This window comes from Schizosaccharomyces cryophilus, assembly GCF_000004155.1.
Source record: "Schizosaccharomyces cryophilus OY26 unplaced genomic scaffold supercont4.1, whole genome shotgun sequence".
Lineage (NCBI taxonomy): Eukaryota > Fungi > Ascomycota > Schizosaccharomycetes > Schizosaccharomycetales > Schizosaccharomycetaceae > Schizosaccharomyces > Schizosaccharomyces cryophilus.
This window is the reverse complement of record NW_013185624.1, coordinates 1-24,774: the sequence shown is the minus strand read 5'-3', so window position 1 is coordinate 24,774 and position 24,774 is coordinate 1. Positions and strand designations below refer to the sequence as shown.

Genomic DNA, 24,774 nt, shown 5'->3' with positions numbered 1-24,774 from the left:
AAATAACGACTAAAGGATCAATTGTTGACAAAAGATGCCGTAAAAAAGTGAAAAATAATAGTAAAAGGGAATTTGCAAGTGAGGAAAACGATGCAAATGAAAACAAAAGACTATTGGTAATCTTTCCTAGAGTTGTAAGAGCAGCTTAATCACACAATAATCAATAAGACTTTACTGCTTTCTCGAGCAATTGGTTGTGGTTTCGATAGTTGAAAAGTGGTCTCTATTTATAGCAAAAAGTACACACAAGCCCAATCCAAGTATTGAGTCCCACTCGGTATCATGAAGTGAAAGATTGAAATTTATGGCGTAAGGTTTCTCCTCTTTTGAATGACTATCGTTTTCACGTTGCTAAAAAAGTAACGTAAACAAAGCGTACATGCAGTTGTCGGAGTGGTTGCCAACTTTGACTTTTGATTGAGGAACGGGTGAGCGACAAAGTGAACAAACTCCGACAAATATCAATTAATAAGAGATACAAATGATTTCCATATATCATTCTTTTGGATAAACTATTCGGTCGCTTACTATAAATTTTTTATTCTATACATTTCAATTTCCTATTCTTTTGCTCTTGCTCTTGCTCTTGTTTTTCATTTGAAATACATAATTATACGGTTTAGGATTTCTGTCGTGGCATAATGAAAGTAGTTAAAGATGGGATTAGAGGTCCATATTGAACATATACAGACCCAGAACCAGGATAAATAAAAGTTTCTTCACTATATAGAAGCGGTAGGTTAAGTAACACTGAACTCATCCATCAATATGTTACTTAGAATAGTAAATAAACCAAATGGTGATTGTAATCAAGCAAATCTTCACAACCAAGGTAAAAGACATTTGAAATAATTACTGAAACCCCATTTTTCATCTTTCTAATGGATGAATATTATTATCTCTCATTTCATGTATGCCTCTCGTCCTTCCTTCTGAAAGAACAAAACTATTCAATGTACAAATTGTCCAACCCATTTGCGATCGCCTCCTTCGTTAGAAATTTTTCACCCATAGGATAGATATTCTTCAGTCCCTTGTATGGTATCATACCACTTTCTAAAGCAAACTTGACTGTTTGCTGAAGGGCAAATAAAGGATGATCTTCTCCTTCTTCATCAATATCCTTTTCAAGCACTTTTAGCCATCCATCCAGTGAAACGAATTGTAGCTTTTTATTCTTTTTCTTCAAGAATTCACAAATTTGGGCAAACTCGTTACCGTCAATTCTATCGTATGCAAGTAGAGGAGCATACTCATCAGCCTGTTTCTCCATTATCTGAGTCAACGCTATACACAATGCATTGGTGGTAGAAATACGAAAGAGCAGCGGTTGAGATTCACTGTATTGGGGGTAAGCACCCATTCGTAATGCTGATATGACGAAACGCCAAAAGAAATCTCTAGATAGGATCTCTCCATCGCTTGCTACGATAAATCCTGGACGAATAACATATATTGAAGGGTGTCCTAAATCTTTTACTTTTTTACACAAAAGCTCAGAAACGTATTTAGATAGTGCATAACCGGATGTTTTAGTAGACTGAATGCGATCGTCAAGCTCTATTTCTTGTTGTCCACCTCCTGAAATAAAGTAAAGCGCTTTTGGACCCATTACACTCAGCTCCAAAATCGTTTTCGTTCCCAAGACATTCACTGGCCTAAGTTCTTGATACGATTTCATCCAGTGTACTTTAGCTCCCATGTGATAGATTCGGAAAACATTTTTTATGAGAAAATCCCATTTTGCATTATCCAAACCAAACCTTGTTTCCTCTAAATGAGCTGCCCATACAATGAATCTTTTACCAGAAATTCAAAGACTTGGAACGAGTGACGTTAATCGTTCTTCAGCGGCTTTATCAGAAGAATCTCGTATCAAACATACAACACTCATATCCATTTCCAATAGATACTCCAAGAACCGGCGACCAAGGTAAACTGTCGCCCCAGTCAGCAAAACGTATTGGGCATTGGTATGCATAATAGTAAAGTTGGGAATGGTACGTGCTAAAGCACATGCATCTTCATGTAGAAGCCTGTAGGAAATTGTCGATAAATTCACGCTTTTCTCTTGAATTACAAAAGCTAGTGAGCTAGGAGTACGTCGGTCACGACACAGACAAAACCCTCATGGCCGATTTTTTCAGGGACAAGTTCATTCTTTTGTGTAAACAAGAAAAGTTTTTTAACTGTTTTTCCGGGAAAGTATACAAGTTTTTTGTTATGCAACGTATCTTCTCCATTAGGAGCAAAAAAAGAAACTAATCCTGATTCAGTGGTACCATATTGTGGGTAAATGATTGCATTTGGCAAGACTCGTTTGCATATATGATACATGTTTGCAGGAACCATTTCGCCGCCGGCAGCAACTAGCTAACAAGAGGGAAATGATTCAGACTTGTCAGGCATTATTTGAAGAGTTAGAACAAGGAGATTGGGCAAAATTATCAAACGTTCGCATCCAGCACGAAGAGCATAATAGACATTCCAAGCAAGTTGTGTTCAGCCTCTGAAGTAAAAGTACGATTAGACGATATTGAGGAAGATGGATACAGTAAGCTTCCATTACAGTACAAGGCATTAAGCCAACTCCATGTCGTTAAAGCAAAGCTGGGAGCCATTACCATGGGCGTGAAAAGATGATTCATGAAGTCTGGAGTTCCATAGTCATAACCGAAAGCATATTTTTTGATGAGAAATGGCATCGATTTAGAAACACCAGTAGATCCACTGGAATGATTGATAAGTGCTACTTGTGGTTCCAACCCAGCGCGAATGCAAGGAACGTTAAGGTCCGTCTGGAGGCAAGCAAAGGAAAGGACATTCAAAGAATCCACCTGAAAAACAGGCGCATATTCATGATAAAGAAAATCAGAAATATCTAAACGTTGAACAAGAGCATATACAAGCCCTTGGGACCAGACACGATTAAGAATGACACAAGTTCGTCCAGTAGCCCACAAAGCAAAGATAGTACTCGTGACCCATATGAATTCCAACCGTTTTCCCCAAGCCAATATCATTGCAGAATTTAGCGACTGTCTTAACACGACAAAGTAAATCTTTATATGTATACTCAGCGACAACTGTGTATTCATTGTACACATAGATAAAACGATGATCTGGTGTTTCATTTGCATTTCTTAATAGGCGAGCGACAGGTGTATCCTCTTCTCTAGGAGAAACCAATATGGATGAAGAGGACGTTGTATTTAAAGATTTTGGTGACATCCTTTGTTTCGTTTAGTTTCGTTTCAAATCCCAATATGAACCAAGAAGATCAAGCCTTTGAAACGTATAGCAGCAAGTTTTGACCCCTCTCCCAAATTTAAAGGTAGACATTTCCTTTTCACTCTAAAAGTTGGCTTTATATGCCAAAAATACAAAAATCTTCACTTCATGCGAAAGCTATGCAGCACCGGTTATAGGATTCCGACTCGATTACCCATAATCAAGGTATACAGTATCCGGGAGACTATATGTTGGCCTTGGAACTTTCAGAGTTATTGGAATCGAATTTTATACTGTATGTATGTTAAATAGGAGCAACAAGCACTAAGTATGGCATACGGACACAGCGATCGATTCCAACTAATGTACATCATCCACTGACCGTCTTGAACTCCCCAGAAGATAAATTGACGAATATTAGTACAGAATTCTTTGGAGACATTGTGACTAATGGTTCTAATCCATAATTCTTTGGAGACATTGTGACTGATGGTTCTAATGGTTCTAATGTTATAATCCACATAAACCTACAGCCACATGTCAAAATATGTTGCATCAGTGGTGTAGCGGTAACATGGATGCCTTCCAAGCATTCGCTCCGGGTTCGACTCCCGGCTGATGCAAATGTTCATTTTTAATTTGTAATTTGTAAATAAATAAATAAACAAGAAAAACCAGGACAGAAATCACACGCCGTATAATAAAGGAGCTTCGAGTAAAACGAACAACTTTCGAAAGTATTCCTATATATCTCAAATGGAAGACTCGGTACTATGTAAATGAATAGTAAGTAAAAAGACGGCTGACCCGTCGATTCTTCCAATTTGTAAGTTTCGACTTAGATAAGTTGTTTATACAGTTTTTCTCCGACAGTCAAAGTAATCTTTTTCTTTGTTCTATCATTTTAGTCCCCATTTCGTTTTGCATCACGATTTTCATTGTTTGTTTACTTAGTAATATGACTTTTCATCTCCGCTAACTAATATAATAAAGATGAACACGTGGCCGACCACGACGTGACATATGTGACAACATGAGTTATCAATCGCATGTATATTAGCTTTGTGCTACACGCTCATTGGCTCGATTTGTATAAGGCTGCGGGGTATAGCAACCGAAGAACGTTTGACTCGGCACATGATAAAGTTTCACCACCACCACCACCATGTCGCTTGTTTTTCCTAGCTCGGACTATAGGACTCGGGTTAATTCATTATAAGTTGACAAGTCAGTTCTGGTTCGTTGTTTACGTCTGTCATGTCGTTCCTAGTTCCGTGGTGGTATGATCTGTACAACCTTTTCTTATCTTTTATGACGGATTGTTTCTTGCTACAATTGATATATAAAGCCTGAGATTTCCTTCCAACTCGTCAGATATCATCGAAAAAAGAATCCATCCTTTGACTCGACTCGTTTTTGCATTTATCTATCATATTTAATTCATTTTGAACAACATATCTTTTTTTTTTTAATATATTTCAAACTACTACTAAAATGAAGTTTTCCTTGTCTGCTGTCTTCCTTACTCTTCTTGGAGCCACCTCTACGTTGGCTACCCCAGCTTCAACATCTTCTCTTGATAAAGAATTTGGTATCGTGAGTAGTCACTCTGGTAACATTCATGTCCACCTACGCACATTCGAAGTTGGTCAATCTGGTCATGTCTACTTGAGTGAATATGACAATTCTGACGGTAATCCTCATTTTACTCTCAAAAACGGAGAGCTATTCCATGAAAACAAGGTTGCTTCTCTTGACAAGAATGGCGCCCTTGTTTTCGAATCCTCTGGCTCTCCTGTGTCAGGTTTCGAAGCTAAGCAGGAGAATTCCCAATTCTATGAACTCAGCTTGAACAGTAGTTTCCCTGTCGCATGCCCTGTTCCCAATGCCAACGATGTTTATCAAATTTACTACGGCAAGGGTAATGGCAATGCTGACTGCGTTGGTATTTTCCCTTTGGCTGCCTTTCCATAAATGCCGTTCTTATTTGAATTTTACGCCTTTCATTTCATACCTTTTTACACAACATTTATGTTATGCTCGATTCAACTCGACAACCTTGACTATTAGCTAGTTTTACATTTGCATACAAGTTTTCCTTTCTGCTTCAATTAAAGGATTTTTATTTAGCATATCTAATTTTTCAATCATCTATTTTCTGTAATCTGGGTAAAGTGAAGAAAGATTGTATTCGGAATCTGCTGAGGAAGAACGCAATATCCTCAACGTTAGTTCTTAGTAAGACATAAAGAGCATTTGAAAGATTTTTGTTTTGTAAGCAATTTGTAAAGAAAACTTTATGGTTCAATGGACTCTTAAACTCTGCTAAACAATTTTTCTGGATACTAATAAATATTTCTATTACCAATTTACTCTATAAGACCTACTCGTTTCACAAGCAACTCCCCTAGGAGATGAGGGACTGGTAACAGAGATAATAGTAGAAAGAAGCCGTGTTCACAAAGCGGGAGAAGGATTCCTGCTTTAAGCGCTTGGTGGTGTGGTGTAAGAATGAACTCTTCTGATTGAGCATATATTTCCTCAGCACGCTAGGTGTTGCCCATGTTGATGCGATAACCTCCACCAACTGGCCAATTGGTAGTATCAGTGGTATAGCTTGCCATCCATTACAGAAACCGTCGCAAGCAACTTGGTAAAGGGAGGATAAAGAAGTAATTACTTGAATAAATTCCCACGACATTCTTGTCAAAATTCCAGGTAATTGTGTGATTTTCACCAGTTTCCCATTGTTCAGATGTTGATTTGTATAGCCAAAGAGTAAGCGATGGAGGCAAAAATGCGAGTTTTGATATCATGTTGAAAAGAGACAGATTAGTAAAAGGATTCAAGATATAGATACTCACGGATTGACGGGATGAAAAAAATCCATATATAAAATACAATAAGAATGGTTTGAATGATTTTTTACTGATGGTTTCATGAAGCGTGAGGGATCTACTTTTAGACAAAAATTTATCCCGTATATTGTAAACAAACAAACATATAGGAAATGTACATTCAAACATCGATAATAAGCGATTGGTTATTCAAATTAAGTTTGTTTCGCCGTTTGTTTATTAATTTACAAATAGCTCGTGGAATTGGGGTGAATGGTACACATTTGGTTTAACTGAGGGCGCATGCTGGTGAAACCTTATAGGGGATTTTTCAAAATCACCAGCCTTTTACAATGGAGACGTTTCTCACGTTCCCTTTTGTGTGAAGTTGACACACTTTAAGCAATGAAGGCTTCTTCTTGGTTTTAAAATGCGAGTTGGTTGATATGTGTTAAGCCTCTAAGATAGCAATAAGCATATTCGTACCACAAGCAAGCGTAGAAATGTTATTCGAATTCCAATCCACCAAAAGCATATATACTAGCAGTAGCGCAACATTTACCAATAGCAGCGGGTGACGGTCGGTGGTATCTACATACATAAACCATATTTAAATTCGTAACGGCTTTCCGTAAAGAAAAAATTTACTTATAATGAAAGCAGGATTTTATTACGCCTGCCTTTGGAAAATAGTAAGCATTCATAGTTTGGTTTGAAAATATAACATCTGTGATGAGCGCTTGAATTGACTTTAAAGATTTGCTGAAAGAACCTGTTTATTGTTTTTTTTTCGGATTACAAAACCATATCCTAGTAATCGTTGTCATAAAGTAAAATTTTAAAAAATGTTTAGGTATTTACAACTTTTCAGAAATCATCTAAAAGACCACATAGTATATTGTTAGTTGAACTCAGAGAAGTGATGACTAAGATCGTAGACGCTGATTAAACCAAGGGCATCACAAAGTCTTTCTTTCATTTGAATTGACTCGTTGAAATTGAAGCGGATTCCGTACCCATCTAAGTAGCGAGCGCACTGGTCCCTTGTTAAGCCATCAATGTCTTTAACAGATCTAATTTCTGGCAAATCATCATCTGGCTGAGTCCCACTTAGAAAAGGAACGATATTTATAGGATCTCCCATTGACCTCAACCGGATATTATCCGTTTTCGTAATTTTCTCATTCCATTCTGTTAAATCTCGTTTCCATTCTTGAAGGAAATGCAAGTCAGCCAATTCTTCAACCACCGCGGTGGTTGATCTTCAGCAACATCTTCTGCTCGCCTTATTGATTAGCAACATTTTGAGTAACTTGAATTCGATGAATCATGCCAACTTCATTCTGAAGTTGCGAGCTTTTCATAGCAAATCCTATATCTTTTAAAAGAAATGATTATTCTTTGATATTAATGATTAAATTAATATAGAGTTCTTTAATATTTGAATTCTTCTTTTCTAATCTACATTGCGAAACTCTTCTTTTAGACTATAAAAGCCCGCCAAAAAATAAAACGGTACCACCATTCATGAATGTCTGAATATGATGTAAAATTGATATAATAGGAAAGTAGTATGGTAATATGGAACTCCTTCACATGAGCATTGTCCAACAAGGACTTGTTCAAGTAAAGATACACTTGACGGAAGTTGATTAACGGTACTCTTCATTACTAAAGTTTTTCAGCTAGTATTTATAAATTGTAGGATCCGTCGTCTATGAGACGCTAAATGTATAAAGACTTGGAGTAGAGCCCTTTGGTGTCATACATATAGATTCAATCGAAGGGATAAGCATCTCTTTATAATCAATCATTATACGTTTTGTGGAAACCCACCTTCAAACCCAAATTAAAAGAAGACTAAACTAAACCGTTATGGCATATTATGGGCTCTCTTCTTAAAAGCAAGTGATCCAAAACTTGTGGACCAACCGTTCTCATCGAGTAACTGAGCCAATTCTTTTAACAGTCCTTTTTCTAGATGAACTCGACCTGCTTCAGGAATATAAAATTTGACGGGCTATAAGTTGCGAACATCAGACAGGCGAATTTGAATTCGATATGCTTTTGAAAACCGAGCTACCGAGTTTCAAATAGCCTTTACGTCATAACGGTTAGTGAGTCATCCATGTATAGATATAGATATAGATACATATATATATATATATATATATATATATCTATATATAACTGCATGCGATGGACAACGATTCATCAGTGAATTTCACCCATCCTTTGCTGACCAGTTCTCATTATGGATATTGAAGATTATAATATCATTTCGAATTACAGGAGGGATCATACCTTATATATCTTGCCAAACCAAAAATCACGAGATGCAGTTGATGCTCACATAGATATACAAGCCGTTACTTGGGCTATTATTAGTACGGTGATTGACATGTTAGGTGACCAGGCAAACTGTTGGAAATATCAAATTCAAGGATTAAACAGCCATGTTAGCGTTTGGCCTACTGAAGCAGGCATCAACAAAGATATCATACACGAATTGGAAAATTCTGCTAAACACAATCTTAGAATACGTGGGTTCCCTATATTAGAGCCAACTAATATAGAAGACTGCGAGGACGAAGAAACAAGTCAAAGCGAGGGGCCCCTTACCGCTATTTTTGATGATGTTTGTCTAATCTGCGACTGCTGGCTGGATTATACCACGAAATTAGGGTTAATAAGAAGTGGAAACTTTATCAAGAATAAAGCAAGTAAAGACAGTGCCCGTGACTTAGAATTGTGGCGCTTCCGTAATGATCGCAACAATATTAAATTGGAAGATGGAGAGATGTTTTCCAACATAGTAAAAGACTAAGTGATCACTAGTCTTCTTCGTGGCTCAATATAGCATCTCCATCTTTTCACGGTGTCCGTTTATTGCGGGAGGTGTCATATCCATATCCATGTCACCTGCCAAGTGTCATGTCACGATAGGTGTCTCGTTTATATATTATTTTACAATATTTTAAGAGCATATTGTCGAATATCGGCAAATATCATAAGATTAAAGGATGAACTTATTACGAACGGTAAACAAAACAAAGAAACCATGATTTTAACAAATCGGACAGTCTTTCGGAACGGAAGTCTTTCGATTAAGAAATTCCTTCTTACAAAGAGATAGATTACGTTAGCTTAAAAAAAATATATAAACTATGAATCTGCAGTCGAATTCTTTAGATTGGAAGATTCGACTGGTTTGGCTAAATAAGATCGTCTTCCTGCTTTCAGTTTAGTTAACCAGATGCCTGGATATTACTAGCGACTATACTCGTAGTACAACTTAGTCCAATTAACGTAAACTATCCTGCATTTGTATATTTGTTTCCACTGAATACGTATTCTCATAACAAGTGAGACTTCATCTGTGACAGACAATATAATATTAAAACAATATCTTTCGTAATACCGACACTAGCATACTGTCCGACGACCATCAATGCGTTAACAGTCGTTAACCATTTACCGAAGTACAAGACATCCCTAATTCCACTTGTCTTTTCGCACCGTTGTTTTGACAACAGAGGGACCTCCCAAGCAAGTGTCCCAACTAAAAAAACAAACAAAGCAACTACCAACACCTTTTTCATGTGATCTATAGTCCTTACACACTTCATTTTCGCTGCCCCTTCTCAAGAATGAGTCAAGGTTTATTTACGAACCCATTTGGGATTCCTCCACCATCTGATGATTCTTATGCTTCCTTAAGCCGTTTCATAGCTGAATTCTCACAGGCGGTTCCTGGAGACCAGTTTGCCTCGTTTGCAAATCAACTGTCAAGTCTAAGTGAAGCGCTTGTATCCAAATTTCGAGGAGGAACTCGACCGCTGGACAACATGTCTGAAATTCGTGCGATGTTTCAAACTCTTGACCAAAAGTTTACTAATCTAGAAGATGGACAAACTAGCCTCAAAGAAGAGATGATTCGAGGACAAAGTAGCCTTAGAGAAGAGATGATTCGAGGACAAAATAGCCTCCGAGAAGGACAAATAAGGCTAGAAGGAAAACTTGAATCTTTGAACAGTATTTTTCTAGCTAATAAGGGTGATGTCTATTTACAGTGCCGCGAAATTGATTCCAAAGTTAACAAGACAAGATCCTCAGCGCAGAGATCTGAAAATATTATCAACAGATTCGTTGCGAAAGATACAAAACCGATTCCATTTGTTAATGGACAGGAACCTCCTACTGAGCTACCTGAGTTAAAAACTATCTCCGACGTTGACAATTTGAATCCACAGCAATTGAAAACGTATACAGAGGGATATGGGTTTAAGTATGACGAGAATGAGCCTCAAAAGTCTCTTAAAAGAAAAATTGCAGACTCTGCTGGTTTTGTTACTCACCAGGATGTTTTATACGAATTGTCAGACAGCAATGAATCCCTTCGAGACGTAGGAAACCAAAGTAGTGCACCAAATCAACGGGCAGGTACACGCAGGCTTTGTCATCATTGATAAGTATTACGAGTAGAACCGAATTTTTCATCTCTTCTTATTATAAAGCTTATTCAAAGCTTTTTAACTTCTTGCTGTTGAAGAAAATAACTTTATCTTTCCTAAGCATATTTATTTCAGGTAATGCCTATTCGCCATATTAGACTTTTCAAGATTGCATAAATATCCTGTATGGCTTGAAAAAAGAATATGGATCCTCTCTCTGTCTCTTTACCAATTCTATCGAAGATGAGAGTTATCCTAGAGGTGTGTTTCTCGGGATTAACGCTTAAATTATATGAAGCGGTCATAATCATGACCGCTGGTTTGACTTAATTTTAATGCGCTTGTTACCTAATTTGAACGCTGCGTCTAACTTCAGATTCAGGTTCTGCGTTGGGTTGAGTTGAGTGAACGTCGATGAACGCTGTTCCAACTTGGGATAGCGATCATGTTCGTTTGTTTTATGTTCGTTTGATTTTTGATTTTTTAATTTGTTTTATGAAACTAATGAAAACTCAAACAATTCAATTGTGGAAAATGCTGGTGAACGTTACAATTGTTATGAAATCATATTAAATGTTGTTTCTCGAGTTTGCAACATTGTAGGACGTTTCCATTTCTATATTCAAGTTTACAGAGTGTAGTATACAATGAATTTTTTGTTTTTTTTTTTTACTAGTATCTGTCAAATGGAAGCCGAATTGGTTATTCAAAGATATAGAAGACTGACTGATTATAAGTAAACTTACAGTAAGTGATTTGTTGTAATATGAGTAGTACTACCTCTTTAGTATCATATGAATGCCAAGAATGTTCATTGGAATGGACGGGAACTGGTGTTTTCGCTTAGGTATGGCCGTAAACAGCACAGAGCTCGTCTAAGCTTATTCATACCGAATAACCAAACAAATAGTCTCCATACGTATAATATAATGTCTATTGGAATTGGACGCTTAAGTACTATGGACAAGGATAGTAATATGTCCAGGGATCTGGTGAACTAAATGAAACGACCAAGTGTCAATCTTATTCAGCCAGACCAGTCGAAACATACTCAGTATGTTCATTATGTTTCTCACAATGGTGGTGGGGCCAAACATGAATGATTAACTACTTATTGTATGTCGGCTTATTAGCTTGGTAAAGCATAAAACGGATTCTTCAAGTCATCTTGACATACATCTGAGGGCGTCACAAACTGCTCGTTACTACTGCACCCCTTGTCTTTTCACATAAACTTATGTAATCTCCTCGTTTACTATTCCAGATTGATGCAGTTCATATGCGCTTCAGACGAAGGAACTCAGGTAGCGAATCTGGATTAGCTAACGCGTCCTCCAAGGAGGTAACAGGACGCAAATTATCATCATCTGGGAAATTGACATACTTATAGTGTGAAAAAGACAGCCCGTAAGCAAACGAATTAAAGCACCTCGCCATTACGGGATCGAGGGTATCAGTATCAATTTCGGTCATATTGCTTACAAGTGTTAGTGATTGTGCATCGTCAGTGGCTATAACTGTGTTGCCTGGAAAGCCGGACGCGGACAAACATGTAAGCATATTTACTGCATCTACATGCGTGGAATTATCTCTTGGGATGGGTTGAAATAGATGTCGTTCTCCTAACAAAGTGGCAAGTCCACTAACTAGGAGAGAAAAATAAGTTAATATGGCAGTATGCATCTTGGCTTTGGAGACTTGTATGAATGTCCGCCCGGGGTTTGTTTGTGCGTGCTTGCTTGCCTACTTACTTATTCCATGATATTATGAGATTTGTATAGTACAATACATCCGTGCACGCTCGGTGGTGGATTACTTTAGTTACTCGGTGTAGAAAATTACGTAGCAGCCCTGTGTCAAAAGTAGCTTACAAGTTAGCTAGTCAATGTGCTTATACCACTACTGACACAATTTGGTGCATGTACAGTTGATTACTAAGGTTTAAAAGTATAGTATCGGTATTAGCTCTTTATATATTGCACAGAATCACTAGGATGTAATTCCAAGATATTCCCTTATTACCCTAGTACCCTAGTACCTGCACACCCCGATCCAACAACTATCATAATGTCTGAGAAATCTGTTTTCCTCCTTGGTCCAGGCTATATTGGCGGCCAGATATTGGAATTCCTCTTGGAAAGAAATTACCATGTAACAACCTTGACTCGCCGGGAATCCACGGCTGCCGAATTCCACGCCCAGGGTATAAAAACTGTAATCGGATCTCTGGACGATAGATCCGTCATTCAGAAGCAAGTCTCTGTCAGCGATATTGTTTTCCATACGGCAACGGCCGACCACTTACCATCCGCAGAAGCTGTCCTCGATGGGCTGGAGGAGCGTGCTAAAAACAACCTGCAAACGATTTACATCAACACAAGCGGTACAAGCATCCTAAGCGACAATAGCGCTGGAGCGTTCAAGAGCGATATGGTTTTTGAAGATGACAAACCTGAAGGTATCGACGCACTCCCTGACTCCGCGCCGCATCGCACCATAGACCTACCAATTGTGCGTCGACGAGAGATCCTCGGCGAGCACGCTAAAATTGCAATTATGATGCCCCCGCTCATTTACGGCGTCGGTCCTGCTGGCAGATCGTCTATCCAGCTCCCGACCTTAGTCCGGTACTCATTGAAGCACCGCTACGCAGGCCAGATCGGAGAAGGCCGGTCAGTCTGGAGTCAGATTCATGTTAAGGACCTGGCACGAGGGTATCTGACACTCCTGGATTGGTTGGAGCGGACTCCTGCTGAGGAGGTCCTCCCGAACCCATATTGGTTCTGTGAAAACGGTAACGAGTTGTCGTGGAATGATTGTACGGCGGAAATTGGACGTGTACTTTACGAGGCAGGTAAGATTGAGAGTTCTACTCCCCGAACTATTCCTGTCAGTAACTACGGGGATCTTTTTGGGAAGTGGTCGGAACCTGTGGTCGGGTCGAACTCGCGAAGCAGGGCAAATCGACTACGAAAGTTGGGGTGGGAGCCCAAGGAGAAGAAGACATTGGCTTCGCTGGCCGAGGATGAAATTCCTTTGATTATGCAGGAGACGGGTCCGTTTGAAGGTTATGGCAAGGTTGTTGCTTCATGAAATTAAATGTTTTGATTCCGGATTCCGGGTTTTCGTCTTTTTAAGAAAAAAAGAAGGAAAAAAATAATGATATGTTGTTTATAAATTATCGTTTTTATGCCCCCCAAAAAAAAAATGAAATGAAATAAAAAAAAATAAAATAAAAAAAGTTCATCACTTGCGACACAAGTAAACTAGTTGGTAGGGTAAGTAGTAACATTTGTTGAAAATTACTAAGAGTTCACCTCTTTCAAAAAGATGAGGAGACTATAGGATTAGCTTTGTTAAGAATGACAGGTAAACAAAGTAATTTACGAAAAAGTCGATGGAATTGTTTATAATGGGTTGTGTTGTTTTTTGTTTTTTTATTTTGTTTTTAAACTATTTTTTATGAAAGCTATGAATGTTCATTGGAATGGACGGGAGGGAGCTCGTGTTTTCACCTAGGTGTGGCTGTAGAATCATGCAAGTTCGTCCGAAAGCATCTATGGAGTTTTTTCCATACGTTGGTATCTCTTAAAATTCACATTTAGCGTCCTTTTGCTCAATCTTGGTCCTTTGTGGAACTCAATGGAGGATGCTGGGTAATATACAATGCGTTTTCTCCGTAGCTTAATTCTTTTTAACTCAATACAGCTTGTCATTACTTACTGCAAAGAAAATATAAAGGGGTTCCTGTTCAAAGAAGGATTGTTTTTTTTTCGTTTTTTCGTTTTTTCGCTTTTCCGTCAGAGTTGTAGTTCGGTGAAATCACGGATTTTTTTCGGTCTTATTAACATCAGTTCTCCTCTTTTTCCAAAAATCTAAGTTTGGTTTTAGACAGACATTCTATATGCCCAGTACTTCGGCATATTTACAGTTGGAATTTTCAGACTGGAAGATTCAAGATTGCTGAATACATTTTAATAATTTTAATTCTTAAATAAAATACAAGACAAGACAAAAAGAACCCATAATTTGAGAATCAGATTGCAATATGATTGAAAAAACCAAAAAACAACTGCCTTGCTTACCACACTGTTTGTAACTGACGAATGGAAAAGAAGGTAACACATACAAATAAAGTGGGAATATGCGAGAACGTTCGTTCCTTCTCATCGCACAAGAGAGGGATTTTTGACGTCATAGATGGGTTTCTAGAGATATCTAGAACGGCGACTTTAACAAGGTAAACAAGTCGAACTACAAGCCAGAAAAACGCAGATTATTCATGAAAATAAAAGCGAAACTATAATAATAGTTAGAACTAATAAAAAGAACTAAAACGAGCAACGAAGAAACGGAAGGAACTATGTCGAAATCTCTAGAAGGATTAGAAGGACCAAGTGGTGGCAAGTCATCACAATCTGGAAAGTACTAGGTCGCTTATAGAAAGTTTGTTATTCTCGGTAGTTCAGGTATAAATAGGAGTGAAGTAGGGTCGATTCTACAACATTGACAAAAAAGAAAAAATAAATCAGGATTCTTTGATTGTTATTTGAAATCAACAAGCGCTATTTACAATGTCTCTTCAACCTTTCTTCGATTTATACCCATTTCAAGACGGTCTTTCCGACTTTTTGAGTTATTCCCCTCGTGTTCAACGCCAGGATCGTGCTGTTGATTTGTCACCTGCCATTGATGTTCACGAAGGCAAAGATACCGTTGCTGTTGATGTAGAACTTCCTGGTGTCAAAAAGGAAGACGTTCAAGTTCATTACGACGAAGGAAAACTTACCATTTCTGGTAAATCCGTGAATGAACGTAAAAGTGAAGATGAGAAAGGAAACCATAGATGGTCTGAGCGTCGCTTTGGATCCTTCTCTCGTACTATCTCCATCCCCAGCAGGATCGATTCCGATCGTATTGAGGCCCAATTTTCTAATGGCATTTTGAGTATTATTTTGCCCAAGATTGAGCAATCCCGCTCCAAGAAACAAATCGCCATTAATTAAGCTAAGGGCTAGCGGTGTAATGAGTTTATGTTACGATATGATTGTGATGAGAACTTATAATGGCATAATATAATGATTTTTAATCTAGTTTTTGACATTTTTAATAAAAATTTATCAACTTTAAAAGGTACCCAGTTCAATATTGTTTATATCAAGTAGCAGTGTGATAAAAATAATGTAAGCTTACAAGTCTACAATCTAAGTCGTTTAGTCGTTGCATGCTTTTTCTTCAATGTAGATAGATTTATTGATGGTGGTTATAAACTGCTCATTTTCAGTTTGCTTACTGTGTAGCATAGCAGTTCAATTCATTTGGGGTAGGTTGCGACTAAATATATCTCTCTATTCGTCCCATTATTTTAATATAGCTGTTAATAACCCTATCTGTATGGCTAAGCTAGACGACTAGTTTCCCGTCTCCTCCTTTCAGTAAAGTAAAGTAAAGTAAAGTAAATTAGATATAGAGTATATAGATTGGCGACAAAAGAAATATAAAATGAGTGAGTGAGTCAAGACACAAGCTTCACATATGGGTTTTTTCGCCGTAATGTTTCACCAAACCGATAAAACACGAAAGGAATTGGGATCATTCCAAGAGCAATAAATCCTACCAAAGTCCCTCCCCAGTGAACCCCCAACTTTTTAAACATAATACGCGAAAATAAAGGAAACGTAGCTCCAAAAATTGATCTAGTAAATGTATTCGCAGCGATAGCCGATGCAGCAAATTTTGTAAACGTATCAACAAGATAATTAAGACAGCCCTGGAAAATCGTTTCAAATCCTACACCGATCAAGAATATACCAATAAATGATACTATCCAATGAATTTTGGCATATGAAGTCCAAGCAAAAACAAATATTCCGGCCGGCATAAGCCAGCCTGCCATCATCATCAAAGGTAATCTTTCTTCAGGAAGAGGTTTCCCACCGTTTTTTGTCAAATATTTCGCGTATCTTTTATTCCAAAAAATATTCAACACACCTCCTGTTACTAAGCCCAAAAACATTGCAATCAAGGGAAGTGTACCAACGGTTCCCTGCCAGTTTCTTGACTGATAATATGTATACGGAATGGTAGTTAAAACTAAATACAGAATGCCGTATACATAACTAGCAAACAAGGCGATGAAAAAGGCGACCGGAGTTGCCAGCATTGCAAAAGGTCGCAAAAGGTGATAGGTAACAAACTCCTTTGCGTCTAATTTGTATCGTTCATGAGCAGCATGGAGACCCCAATTTCCTGTGGTTAACCGTAAATTTCGTGCTTGACGAGCTTCAATTACGGGGACGTAAGTTTCATCAATCATGATTATACTAACAAGTAAAATCGCAGACTGTACGATCACTATAAACCATAATGGCCATCTCCAGGCCGTATCCGAACCTTCTGAAAGCAAGCTACTAATGATGGGACCAAAGTCAGCACCACTAACAACAAAAAAGGCATAAAAAACTAAAGCAGTGCCTCTTTGGGATGGGTTCCAAAGGTCAGCCAGTACACCACCCGAAGAAACAATGGGAGCGCCAGAAAACAAACCGGAAAAGAAACGAGTGCACATAATGGCGGCCACACTATCAGCACTAGCAGTGCCTGTCGTGAGGATTATGGAGATGAAAAAAGGCAAAAAGACACCCATTTTTCTGCCATTCATTTCTGAGAAAGGTGCAAAAATCATAGGGCCAAAAGCAATTCCCAAGACATAGAGCGACGTAGCTAGTGTCGCCACTTCTTCACCGATGTGATATACGTTTGTCAGATGTTCAGCAGTAGGTGACATTGTCGTACTGTTGAACTGTGCAGCAAACGTTGTCAGTCCGTACAAAGCTGTGTGGACGATTTTTTTCACAGTAGACCAGTTCATGGGTCGTTGAGGGTCATTCTTGTCAATGTCAACCAAAAAAATAACATCAGGGTATGATTTGGATATTGTAACTCCTCTCCCATTTTTCTACTTCTCTCTTTTTCGAGAATCGTTAAGCCTTCAGGGAATTGTTCTTGATGTCCCTCCATTTTCGACAATACAAATTGGGCTCATGTCATTATGTTTATTATTTATTAGTCCTCAATTGATAATAATGGGAACTTTTTTTCTTTTCTACCCACTAACCTCCACTTCAACTCTATAGCTTACTTTTACTTTGACTTAGCTTGCCCTGGGTAAATTGGAGAAGAATACTGTTGTACTCTAAATATATAAACTTTGAAACTACTAAATGTCAAAGCCGAGATATTGTATTGTTATAATATCATAGATGTCACGTCACAGGCAAAGTCTCATTTGTTATGAGTGTGAGTATTCACTGGAAATAAATACACAATAAAACAAGAATTGTACTTGAATCGGATGTTTTTGTACTACTAGAAATGAATAGTAATAGCTTCCAGGGATCTGATTCACCAAGCAAGTTGTATAAACAATATATTTAGCTAGGTCAGTCAAATTTTCCAATCTGAAGATTTGGCTTAATAGTTTCTGCCTATTTATAATTAGTAACAAAAGTCTTTATCTAAACTAATCTCTTTGTCTTTTTTTAATTCTTTGTCTAACAGCTTCTGTGTTTTCATTGTACTAATGAATCCTATTGTTATATGATAATTGTATCAAGATATTAGTAATATCGTTTACCGGTTATGACATTAACTTAATTTATTATCAGTTATGAAATAACATCAACTAGTCATCAGGCGCCTATTAAATGAACCTTAGGACTTGCAAGAAAGTTGAAGCAAAAAAGTAATTCATCCTTTGGATAACATACCTAATTGGATTTCGCATATGCTTCCACTTCAATCTCAATTTTCATTTTGGGGATTGCAAGCTTTGTGACCCCAATCGCTGTCCAGAGGGGTTTATGGTTGGGAATACGTTTCTTTAGGTTTTCAACACAGAGGTTGAAAGAGGAATCCATATCGACGTGGTATGAACGGACCGAGTAGACATCCTCCCATCCTCTCATGCCAACGGTTTGAAGAACTCTATCTACATTTTGAAAAACAAGAGCTACTTGTCCTTCGATGTCATCACCATCTATTTCGCCGCTGGGATCCCATCCACCTTGACCAGAACACTTTACAATGTCGCCAATGACAACGGCTTGTGAGTAGTGATAAAGATCATTGTTTTTTTGACCGGCACCCTCATCATTGTAATAAGTTAAGCTTGACATTGTAGTGAAAGAGAATCAACAAACTAATAAAGTTTAAAAAAGCAACAGGAAAATGTGTTTGGTTGAGGTTGGCTTTTAGTAAGACGAAGCAAAGTACCACGTCACCTAGATGATGACTAATGTTTTAACTGATGCCACTGTCACAGGCGAAGTCTCATTTGTTATGAGAATAATTATTCAATGGAAATAAATATACAATTTAACAAGAATTGTACTTGAATTGGATGCTTTTATACTACTAGAAAAGAATAACAATAGCTTCCAGGGATCTGATTCACCAAGCAAGTTGTATAAACAATATATTTAGCTAGGTCAGTCAAATCTTCCCATCTGAAGATTTGATCTTTCAACTAGAGGTATATATACTTTTCTAGGATTAGTAAGTTTCTTAATAACCTTAGTTCTAGATTTTTAAAGTTTTCAATCGCAAAAATGAATTTTTACTTTTTTTTTAAATAACATATTTGATAATACAATATGATTATCGTATCAAAGTAGTAGTAATATCGTATACCGGTTATGACAATTATGTCTTTACGCGTATCTATGAGCATATTAGTATATAGCAGTAATGCTTATAGCATATTATTGCTGGTAGTATCGTATAATCAAAAAGCTTATATCATATATGTAGAGAGCTGTATGTTTTAATGGGGTACATGCATCATTGTGTAATTACTATTACAATATACTTGTACACTTTCTTTTTCTGCAGCAATAGTAAGGCATAAATTGGAATGAATTTGGATTTGGCTAGAGAGCTGAATAAATAGAGTTTTTCGACTACGCAAGACGTATCGGCAAAGTATTGTTCCCCTAAAGAAGAGAAGTATATGAGTATATTCGCGGACTTCCTGTATTGCTTAATGGATACGAGTGTATACCCTGCATGGAGAGCGGGAACGGTTATGTGCATGAAATCTCGACACATTTCATCATCATATACGACATTAGCATTATCATGGAAAGAAGAGCTTGGAAGAATGCGAACAGCGTGTACCGCTGCAAACACTAAAAAAAGGAATCAATCAGAGAAATCGCTTTTCTAAAATAAAACTAGGGTCCGGTTGCTGGAGAAGACGAACAGAAAGTTTCTTCGGCGATTGTTGATTCTATGTGGACACCTTGCACAGAAGGTGAAAGTGAAGACGTAAATGAGATAGAAAATCCACACTCCAAAACGAACGCACGACTGAATTGGCAGGCTGTGGCAGAAGAATTTAACGATGCTCGGATAGAGGATTACGGTATGCCTATGAGTTTTGTCCATATCTTGCTCAATTTATTTACAGTTGTCGTCTAGTTGCCGCGTCAGAGTTTCGACATGATCCCAATTCGATTTATCCGTGCATTGGCGAAGCTGGAAATGGTCTGGTTCAATTCAGTCTAGATGATTTGATTCAACTGTATAAATCGCTTATTCGAAAGGATGCAGTGCTTTTTTCGAGAACTTTGCTTTGGAGTCAAGGTAGAAGAGTTGTTGTTGCCGTACTCGCTGCTGAATTCCCATTCCATTGAAGACGAAATCAACGACAACAATCTAAATTATAGTTTTCTGAAAAGTTCTCTGGAATGCTCGATGTCAAAAATAGTTTTGCTGCGAACCGTGTTGGAAAATCAAGAGCTTCGATCTCGGTTTCTACCTGGAACAACGTGGGAAGGAGTAGAAGAATTTGTGGATTCCAACAAAGACAACCCGATCGGGTCTTTCAATAAAGTACAATGGTCAAGTAGTCAAGTATTGCGATCAAGAATTATGCTCAAAAGGCATCGGAATTCAATGAGCTTTTGTACTATTTGGTGTACATCTCTGCGGGTCAACCGGTGCGAGCTCAAGAAATGGGTTACTGGTATTTAAAAAAAAAAAATACAAAGTTTAAGGCTAGATAGCTGTACGTTATATTGGAAGGCTGATGATTTACACCAGGTATGACAAGACAAGACAAGACAAAACACGAAACATAAAGTTTGCTGAAAAGCCCATTGCTAGGTTTCTGCCCGAGCCTCTTTCCATACTTGCAATACGATACTATGCATTAGTGCGACCATTTGAGTCTTTATTGAGTTATGTAGAAACTCACGACGCCAAAGCGGCCTCCATATATGACAAGGCAATGTTTGTTGTAGGAGGTCTGGTCAACTATTGACAACGGATGCGCCTTATCGGATTTTTCCAAGAGTGACTTATGAGAATATTTAAAAGTCTTTGGGATTTAGGAATTATCGTCACATTTGTCATTACTTTAAGGAAAGAAATATCGAAGAAGATGGGGTAAGAAATTCGTTCTTTGACATGTAAGCTGGTCATGCACGGAGTACGGCTTTGCTAATTTATGGTCGCAGTTCTGACAATTTGAATAACTTGCCGGCGGATTTGTTCACAAACTTTTTTCGGACGAGTTTTCGATGGCAAGAGCTGTTAAAAATTAAAGACAATAGTAGCGGTGGATTCATAATTGAAGCCAGCAAGCCACAAAACAAGCTTGACCAATTATTTGAAAAAAATCGACGAGATAAAAACGACGCAACAAGGTTTGGCGGTATGGAAAGCGAAAGCGAAAGCGCAGATACAAGCACAAACTCAGACGCAGGACGGCGACAATTATGGAAACACCGATGTCGTTGAGAAAGAATATCTTTGGGAAGGAAAACAAAGCCAAGAGCTGAATTTTAATTTAAATTTTAGTCAAGCAACGGTTGCTGTTGTTCCAAGGATTAGGACAACGACTGAGACCGAAGAACAACAAACGCAAAGCAACCCAACTTTGTATGCAGCTGCACCGTCACCGTCACCGTCACCATCACAATCACAATCACAATCACCATCTATGTGTCCATCTCAATTCTCAATCGACGATTGAACTTTGCGTGTATGCTTTGTCAAAGTTTTATGGTAAGCCATCAAAGTTTCGTTCTATGGAGCAACTTGAGTCTGTCTATTTTTCGTATTTGAAACGTGTCAACTTGATCTCGGTACTTGCAACAGGTTCAGGGAATTCTCTGTCTTTTTTATTGCCTTCGTTTATTGAAAAGAAAAGCGAACTGGACTTATTACCGTCGTTTTGGTACCTTATCTCTCATCTCTCTACGGCAGGATATGGCACGAAGAGCAAACGAGAGAAGGACTCTGGTTTGTTTTAATGAGTGGAAACTATATAAGCGGACGCCGCCAAATTCATCGAATCTATCGGATATGTTTATTCTTTCTTATGGCTCGGCATTGACGAACGAAGCACAGTGTTTTTTTTTTTTTTTTTTTTTTGAGAATCTTGCTGCCAATGGACGGCTGGCCCGAATCGTTGTTGATGAGGCACATAGTTTGTTGACAAGACAGATGGCGGTTGGAGGCACGTGTTGTGGAAAGCGTCGAGGTTATCTGGGATTGCGGCGCCAATTATTCTTCTTAGCGCTACGTTTCCCCGTGAACTACAGGTTCGTGCTAGTGAGACGTTTTGTACGCATTTTCAAGTAATCAAAACACTAACGGCTCGAAAAAACATTCATTATCTATTAAAGCAGCTTGACAAGGAAAACTTTTTAAGCGATCTCCGCGACTTGATGATAAGAGCCAGAGTTTTTAAAGGAAATGGCCGAGCAATTCTATTTTGCCGGACAAAGAACAATGTGGAGGAATTGCGAGTAAAAATAAACTCTGCAGGAAGGATCGATACTTGTGCGGTTTCGTATACAGGCGATATGGCATGGCAGAGGAAGAACGAAATACATGTTTCAATATGTTTACAGACTTGGAAAGCAACGACAATCGTATTATAGTATGGTGGCCACGAAAGCTTTTGGGCTTGGTATCGATTACCCGGAAATGCGTCTTGTGATTCACTATGGGTCACCGTCTACGTCTATGGATTTTGCGCAGGAAACAGGTCGTGCTGGAAGGGATGACAAGTTTTCGATTGCTGCTATGTTTTACAGAAAGCATGAAGTGACTACATCAGCGTATATTGACGTTAGGATGAAAAACTTCGTTGAAGACAAATCAATGTGCGTTCGGTCGTTTTTAGCAAGTGAGATGGATGGTCAATGCAGTGGCTGTGACTTTATGCCTGACTATGTCGTTTGTTTTCGTTGTAACCCGGGATTGCTGGATGAAATCAAAATTCTCATAATGAAGTCTTGGTCTGAGTAAGTACTGAGTCTAAGCCTAAGCCTAAGCCTAAGTAGTAAGTAGTAAGAACTAAACAATGTTGAAACTGCTAAAACAAAGGAAACACAAACCAGTTGATGAAAATTTGTTTCAAATGTTTTCTTTTTATTTTCAAATGTTATTCTTGTTGTTTTTAGACAGCTTTTCTTGGCTCAATCTTGTAGGAAAACATTTCTTGTTATATATAAAAATGGAAAAGAATACAAGTAAATTGGTGTTTTTTTCATTCGACTTCGTCGAGTTTTCGTCGACTTGTTCAACTTTCAACTTATTTGGTTGATCGAGGGAGCAGTGGTTTGAACAGAAATGACTTTGAGTAATGAATTCTACTATAGTGTTATATATGACAAGACATTGGTTGTAATATAACAAGACCATACCATTCTTTACGTTATGGTTCAGTAATTGTAATTGTAAAGAAGGAGCAACACTTGGGCGTCATCATTTATTTGATAGGATTCTAAAGTAGTTCTGTATTACCTCTTTCAAGCCACTGTGCTTTTCGCTATACTTGTAAGCCCGTGGTTGAACAAAGTTGCTATTTTAGTTTCGTGTGCGCCGTCGCACATTATGTTAGTATATTATAACGATGCACGTTTGTTTTGGTAAAACTATTTTAGCCGCTTTGCTATATTTGCAAACCGCTGTCGAACGCGTATGCCTTATTATGGCTAGTAGATTTTACCACAACTCTCGTTACTAGCGTTTAAGGGACTAGTTTTTTATCAATAATAAGTAAACAACCTTTTTGAAAAAGTATTGAAAATAATTAAAAAAAATAAAATACAACTAGGTAAACAATATAAAGCTATGGAAAACGGTAAAATAAAACAAAATATTTATAAATAATTAGAAAATAGAAAATAGAAAATAGAAAAGAATCGCAAAGAAAATCATGAAAGCGTAGAAAATCAAAGGTACTTGCTAGTACACATTTGTAATATATTGTTGCATAGTGATTTTCTGACACTGAGATCTGCTTCACAATTATTAGCTGTGATAAAGACCACAGCGATGTTTTTTATTATTCTTAATAGTATTTTCTATAAATTTGGATAACTGTTGATTTGTTGCGGCAGACGTGGTTTCAAGCATTCACTGACGCTTGCACCAGCGTGTACCTGTTTATACATTGATTTGTAATTAGATACAATATTTTTTTTTATTGCGAAAGCTTTTGCACATAAAGAGCAAGGCGTCCAGTCTCTTTCGTTTCGTTTCACCTGGTTGGACTCGGCTGGGTTGAGTTCAGTTGATTGACAGAGACAACTCGGAGGACGCGAACAGAGAACGTAGACAGTAGAATGAAAACAGTTCAGTATGATATATTCTTACAGTACAAATAGGACATTACAAACTATAAAACAGTATGATACAACACTGTAATTAGTATTCTAATACAGAAACTTCAACCGTAAGGCTTGCAAGGGATTGAGTTTGCAAAAAAAGCAAACGTTTACTAGTCATACTCAACACAAGGTACTTGGCACATGGCCCACGGCAGGTGCCAACTTTGCTTACAGTTGTATAATAGTAAGACTTAACATACGACACTCAAACGCTCACAATTCAAATAATGGTTTTGTATTGGGGATGTCGTCAATCTCTTATGACTTCGGTTGCTTTCATTATACGAAAGAAAAAAGAAAAAAGACAACAGAATATACAAAACAGACCCAAAACAAAAAAATAATTAACCCATAACCCATAACATTTTAACCCAAGCAACATAACCGTAACCCCAAGTTAACCCGGATAACCCAAATACCCTTAACCCAAGTAACCCCAGTAACCCCGGTAACGGTTTGGGTTTGTAGGGCTGTCGCTCGTTGTACTTGGGTAGAAATTAGTCGGTTCTTTCATTCTACAAACGACAACAGAAAAAACAAAACACACCCAAGTAAAGAATAACA

General features: G+C 37.9%; 12 protein-coding genes and 1 non-coding gene across 13 annotated transcripts; 7 read left to right on the top strand and 6 right to left on the bottom strand.

The window, feature by feature from the left end:
• Nucleotides 1–946: 946 nt before the first annotated feature.
• SPOG_03596 (AMP-binding dehydrogenase) lies at nt 947–3,231 on the bottom strand (the record flags this gene model as incomplete). The annotated part of the gene is made up of 5 exons (XM_013165859.1): nt 947–1,799; nt 1,836–2,085; nt 2,127–2,373; nt 2,454–3,042; nt 3,077–3,231. The coding sequence occupies 5 exons, from the start codon at nt 3,229–3,231 to the stop codon at nt 947–949; spliced, it is 2,094 nt and encodes a 697-aa protein (XP_013021313.1).
• A 552-nt stretch (nt 3,232–3,783) lies between these two features.
• Nucleotides 3,784–3,854, top strand: SPOG_16100. The gene has a single exon. It is a non-coding gene; the product is annotated as a tRNA-Gly (tRNA).
• Nucleotides 3,855–4,280: 426 nt separating this feature from the next.
• Nucleotides 4,281–5,205, top strand: SPOG_03595 (uncharacterized protein; the record flags this gene model as incomplete). The annotated part of the gene is made up of 2 exons (XM_013165858.1): nt 4,281–4,511; nt 4,732–5,205. The coding sequence occupies 2 exons, from the start codon at nt 4,281–4,283 to the stop codon at nt 5,203–5,205; spliced, it is 705 nt and encodes a 234-aa protein (XP_013021312.1).
• A 362-nt stretch (nt 5,206–5,567) lies between these two features.
• Nucleotides 5,568–6,046, bottom strand: SPOG_05684 (uncharacterized protein). The gene has a single exon (XM_013166657.1). The coding sequence runs from the start codon at nt 5,930–5,932 to the stop codon at nt 5,639–5,641; it is 294 nt and encodes a 97-aa protein (XP_013022111.1). The 5' UTR covers nt 5,933–6,046; the 3' UTR covers nt 5,568–5,638.
• A 923-nt stretch (nt 6,047–6,969) lies between these two features.
• Nucleotides 6,970–7,212, bottom strand: SPOG_05683 (uncharacterized protein; the record flags this gene model as incomplete). The annotated part of the gene is made up of 1 exon (XM_013166656.1): nt 6,970–7,212. The coding sequence occupies one exon, from the start codon at nt 7,210–7,212 to the stop codon at nt 6,970–6,972; it is 243 nt and encodes an 80-aa protein (XP_013022110.1).
• A 1,046-nt stretch (nt 7,213–8,258) lies between these two features.
• Nucleotides 8,259–9,305, top strand: SPOG_03594 (uncharacterized protein). The gene has a single exon (XM_013165857.1). The coding sequence runs from the start codon at nt 8,323–8,325 to the stop codon at nt 8,893–8,895; it is 573 nt and encodes a 190-aa protein (XP_013021311.1). The 5' UTR covers nt 8,259–8,322; the 3' UTR covers nt 8,896–9,305.
• Nucleotides 9,306–9,614: 309 nt separating this feature from the next.
• Nucleotides 9,615–11,163, top strand: SPOG_03593 (uncharacterized protein). Its single transcript, XM_013165856.1, has one exon. It carries the CDS (start codon nt 9,719–9,721, stop codon nt 10,535–10,537), a length of 819 nt encoding a protein of 272 aa, XP_013021310.1. The 5' UTR covers nt 9,615–9,718; the 3' UTR covers nt 10,538–11,163.
• Nucleotides 11,164–11,202: 39 nt separating this feature from the next.
• On the bottom strand, nt 11,203–12,452 carry SPOG_03592 (uncharacterized protein). The gene has a single exon (XM_013165855.1). The coding sequence runs from the start codon at nt 12,203–12,205 to the stop codon at nt 11,798–11,800; it is 408 nt and encodes a 135-aa protein (XP_013021309.1). The 5' UTR covers nt 12,206–12,452; the 3' UTR covers nt 11,203–11,797.
• Nucleotides 12,419–13,799, top strand: SPOG_03591 (NAD dependent epimerase/dehydratase). Its single transcript, XM_013165854.1, has one exon. The coding sequence runs from the start codon at nt 12,590–12,592 to the stop codon at nt 13,613–13,615; it is 1,026 nt and encodes a 341-aa protein (XP_013021308.1). The 5' UTR covers nt 12,419–12,589; the 3' UTR covers nt 13,616–13,799.
• Nucleotides 13,800–14,914: 1,115 nt separating this feature from the next.
• Nucleotides 14,915–15,663, top strand: SPOG_03590 (hsp16-like protein). Its single transcript, XM_013165853.1, has one exon. The coding sequence runs from the start codon at nt 15,097–15,099 to the stop codon at nt 15,526–15,528; it is 432 nt and encodes a 143-aa protein (XP_013021307.1). The 5' UTR covers nt 14,915–15,096; the 3' UTR covers nt 15,529–15,663.
• A 77-nt stretch (nt 15,664–15,740) lies between these two features.
• SPOG_03589 (spermidine family transporter) lies at nt 15,741–17,873 on the bottom strand. Its single transcript, XM_013165852.1, has one exon. It carries the CDS (start codon nt 17,391–17,393, stop codon nt 16,038–16,040), a length of 1,356 nt encoding a protein of 451 aa, XP_013021306.1. The 5' UTR covers nt 17,394–17,873; the 3' UTR covers nt 15,741–16,037.
• A 182-nt stretch (nt 17,874–18,055) lies between these two features.
• On the bottom strand, nt 18,056–18,891 carry SPOG_03588 (endoribonuclease L-PSP). Its single transcript, XM_013165851.1, has one exon. The coding sequence runs from the start codon at nt 18,697–18,699 to the stop codon at nt 18,292–18,294; it is 408 nt and encodes a 135-aa protein (XP_013021305.1). The 5' UTR covers nt 18,700–18,891; the 3' UTR covers nt 18,056–18,291.
• Nucleotides 18,892–22,248: 3,357 nt separating this feature from the next.
• Nucleotides 22,249–23,027, top strand: SPOG_05487 (uncharacterized protein). The gene has a single exon (XM_013166637.1). It carries the CDS (start codon nt 22,424–22,426, stop codon nt 22,841–22,843), a length of 420 nt encoding a protein of 139 aa, XP_013022091.1. The 5' UTR covers nt 22,249–22,423; the 3' UTR covers nt 22,844–23,027.
• Nucleotides 23,028–24,774: the final 1,747 nt, after the last annotated feature.

Bases quoted from the DNA above. Each gene is read 5' to 3' on its own strand.
- SPOG_05684 (XM_013166657.1), bottom strand. From the start codon at position 5,932: ATGTCGTGGGAATTTATTCAAGTAATTACTTCTTTATCCTCCCTTTAC.
- SPOG_03594 (XM_013165857.1), top strand. From the start codon at position 8,323: ATGGATATTGAAGATTATAATATCATTTCGAATTACAGGAGGGATCAT.
- SPOG_03593 (XM_013165856.1), top strand. From the start codon at position 9,719: ATGAGTCAAGGTTTATTTACGAACCCATTTGGGATTCCTCCACCATCT.
- SPOG_03592 (XM_013165855.1), bottom strand. From the start codon at position 12,205: ATGCATACTGCCATATTAACTTATTTTTCTCTCCTAGTTAGTGGACTT.
- SPOG_03591 (XM_013165854.1), top strand. From the start codon at position 12,590: ATGTCTGAGAAATCTGTTTTCCTCCTTGGTCCAGGCTATATTGGCGGC.
- SPOG_03590 (XM_013165853.1), top strand. From the start codon at position 15,097: ATGTCTCTTCAACCTTTCTTCGATTTATACCCATTTCAAGACGGTCTT.
- SPOG_03589 (XM_013165852.1), bottom strand. From the start codon at position 17,393: ATGAACTGGTCTACTGTGAAAAAAATCGTCCACACAGCTTTGTACGGA.
- SPOG_03588 (XM_013165851.1), bottom strand. From the start codon at position 18,699: ATGTCAAGCTTAACTTATTACAATGATGAGGGTGCCGGTCAAAAAAAC.
- SPOG_05487 (XM_013166637.1), top strand. From the start codon at position 22,424: ATGTTTCAATATGTTTACAGACTTGGAAAGCAACGACAATCGTATTAT.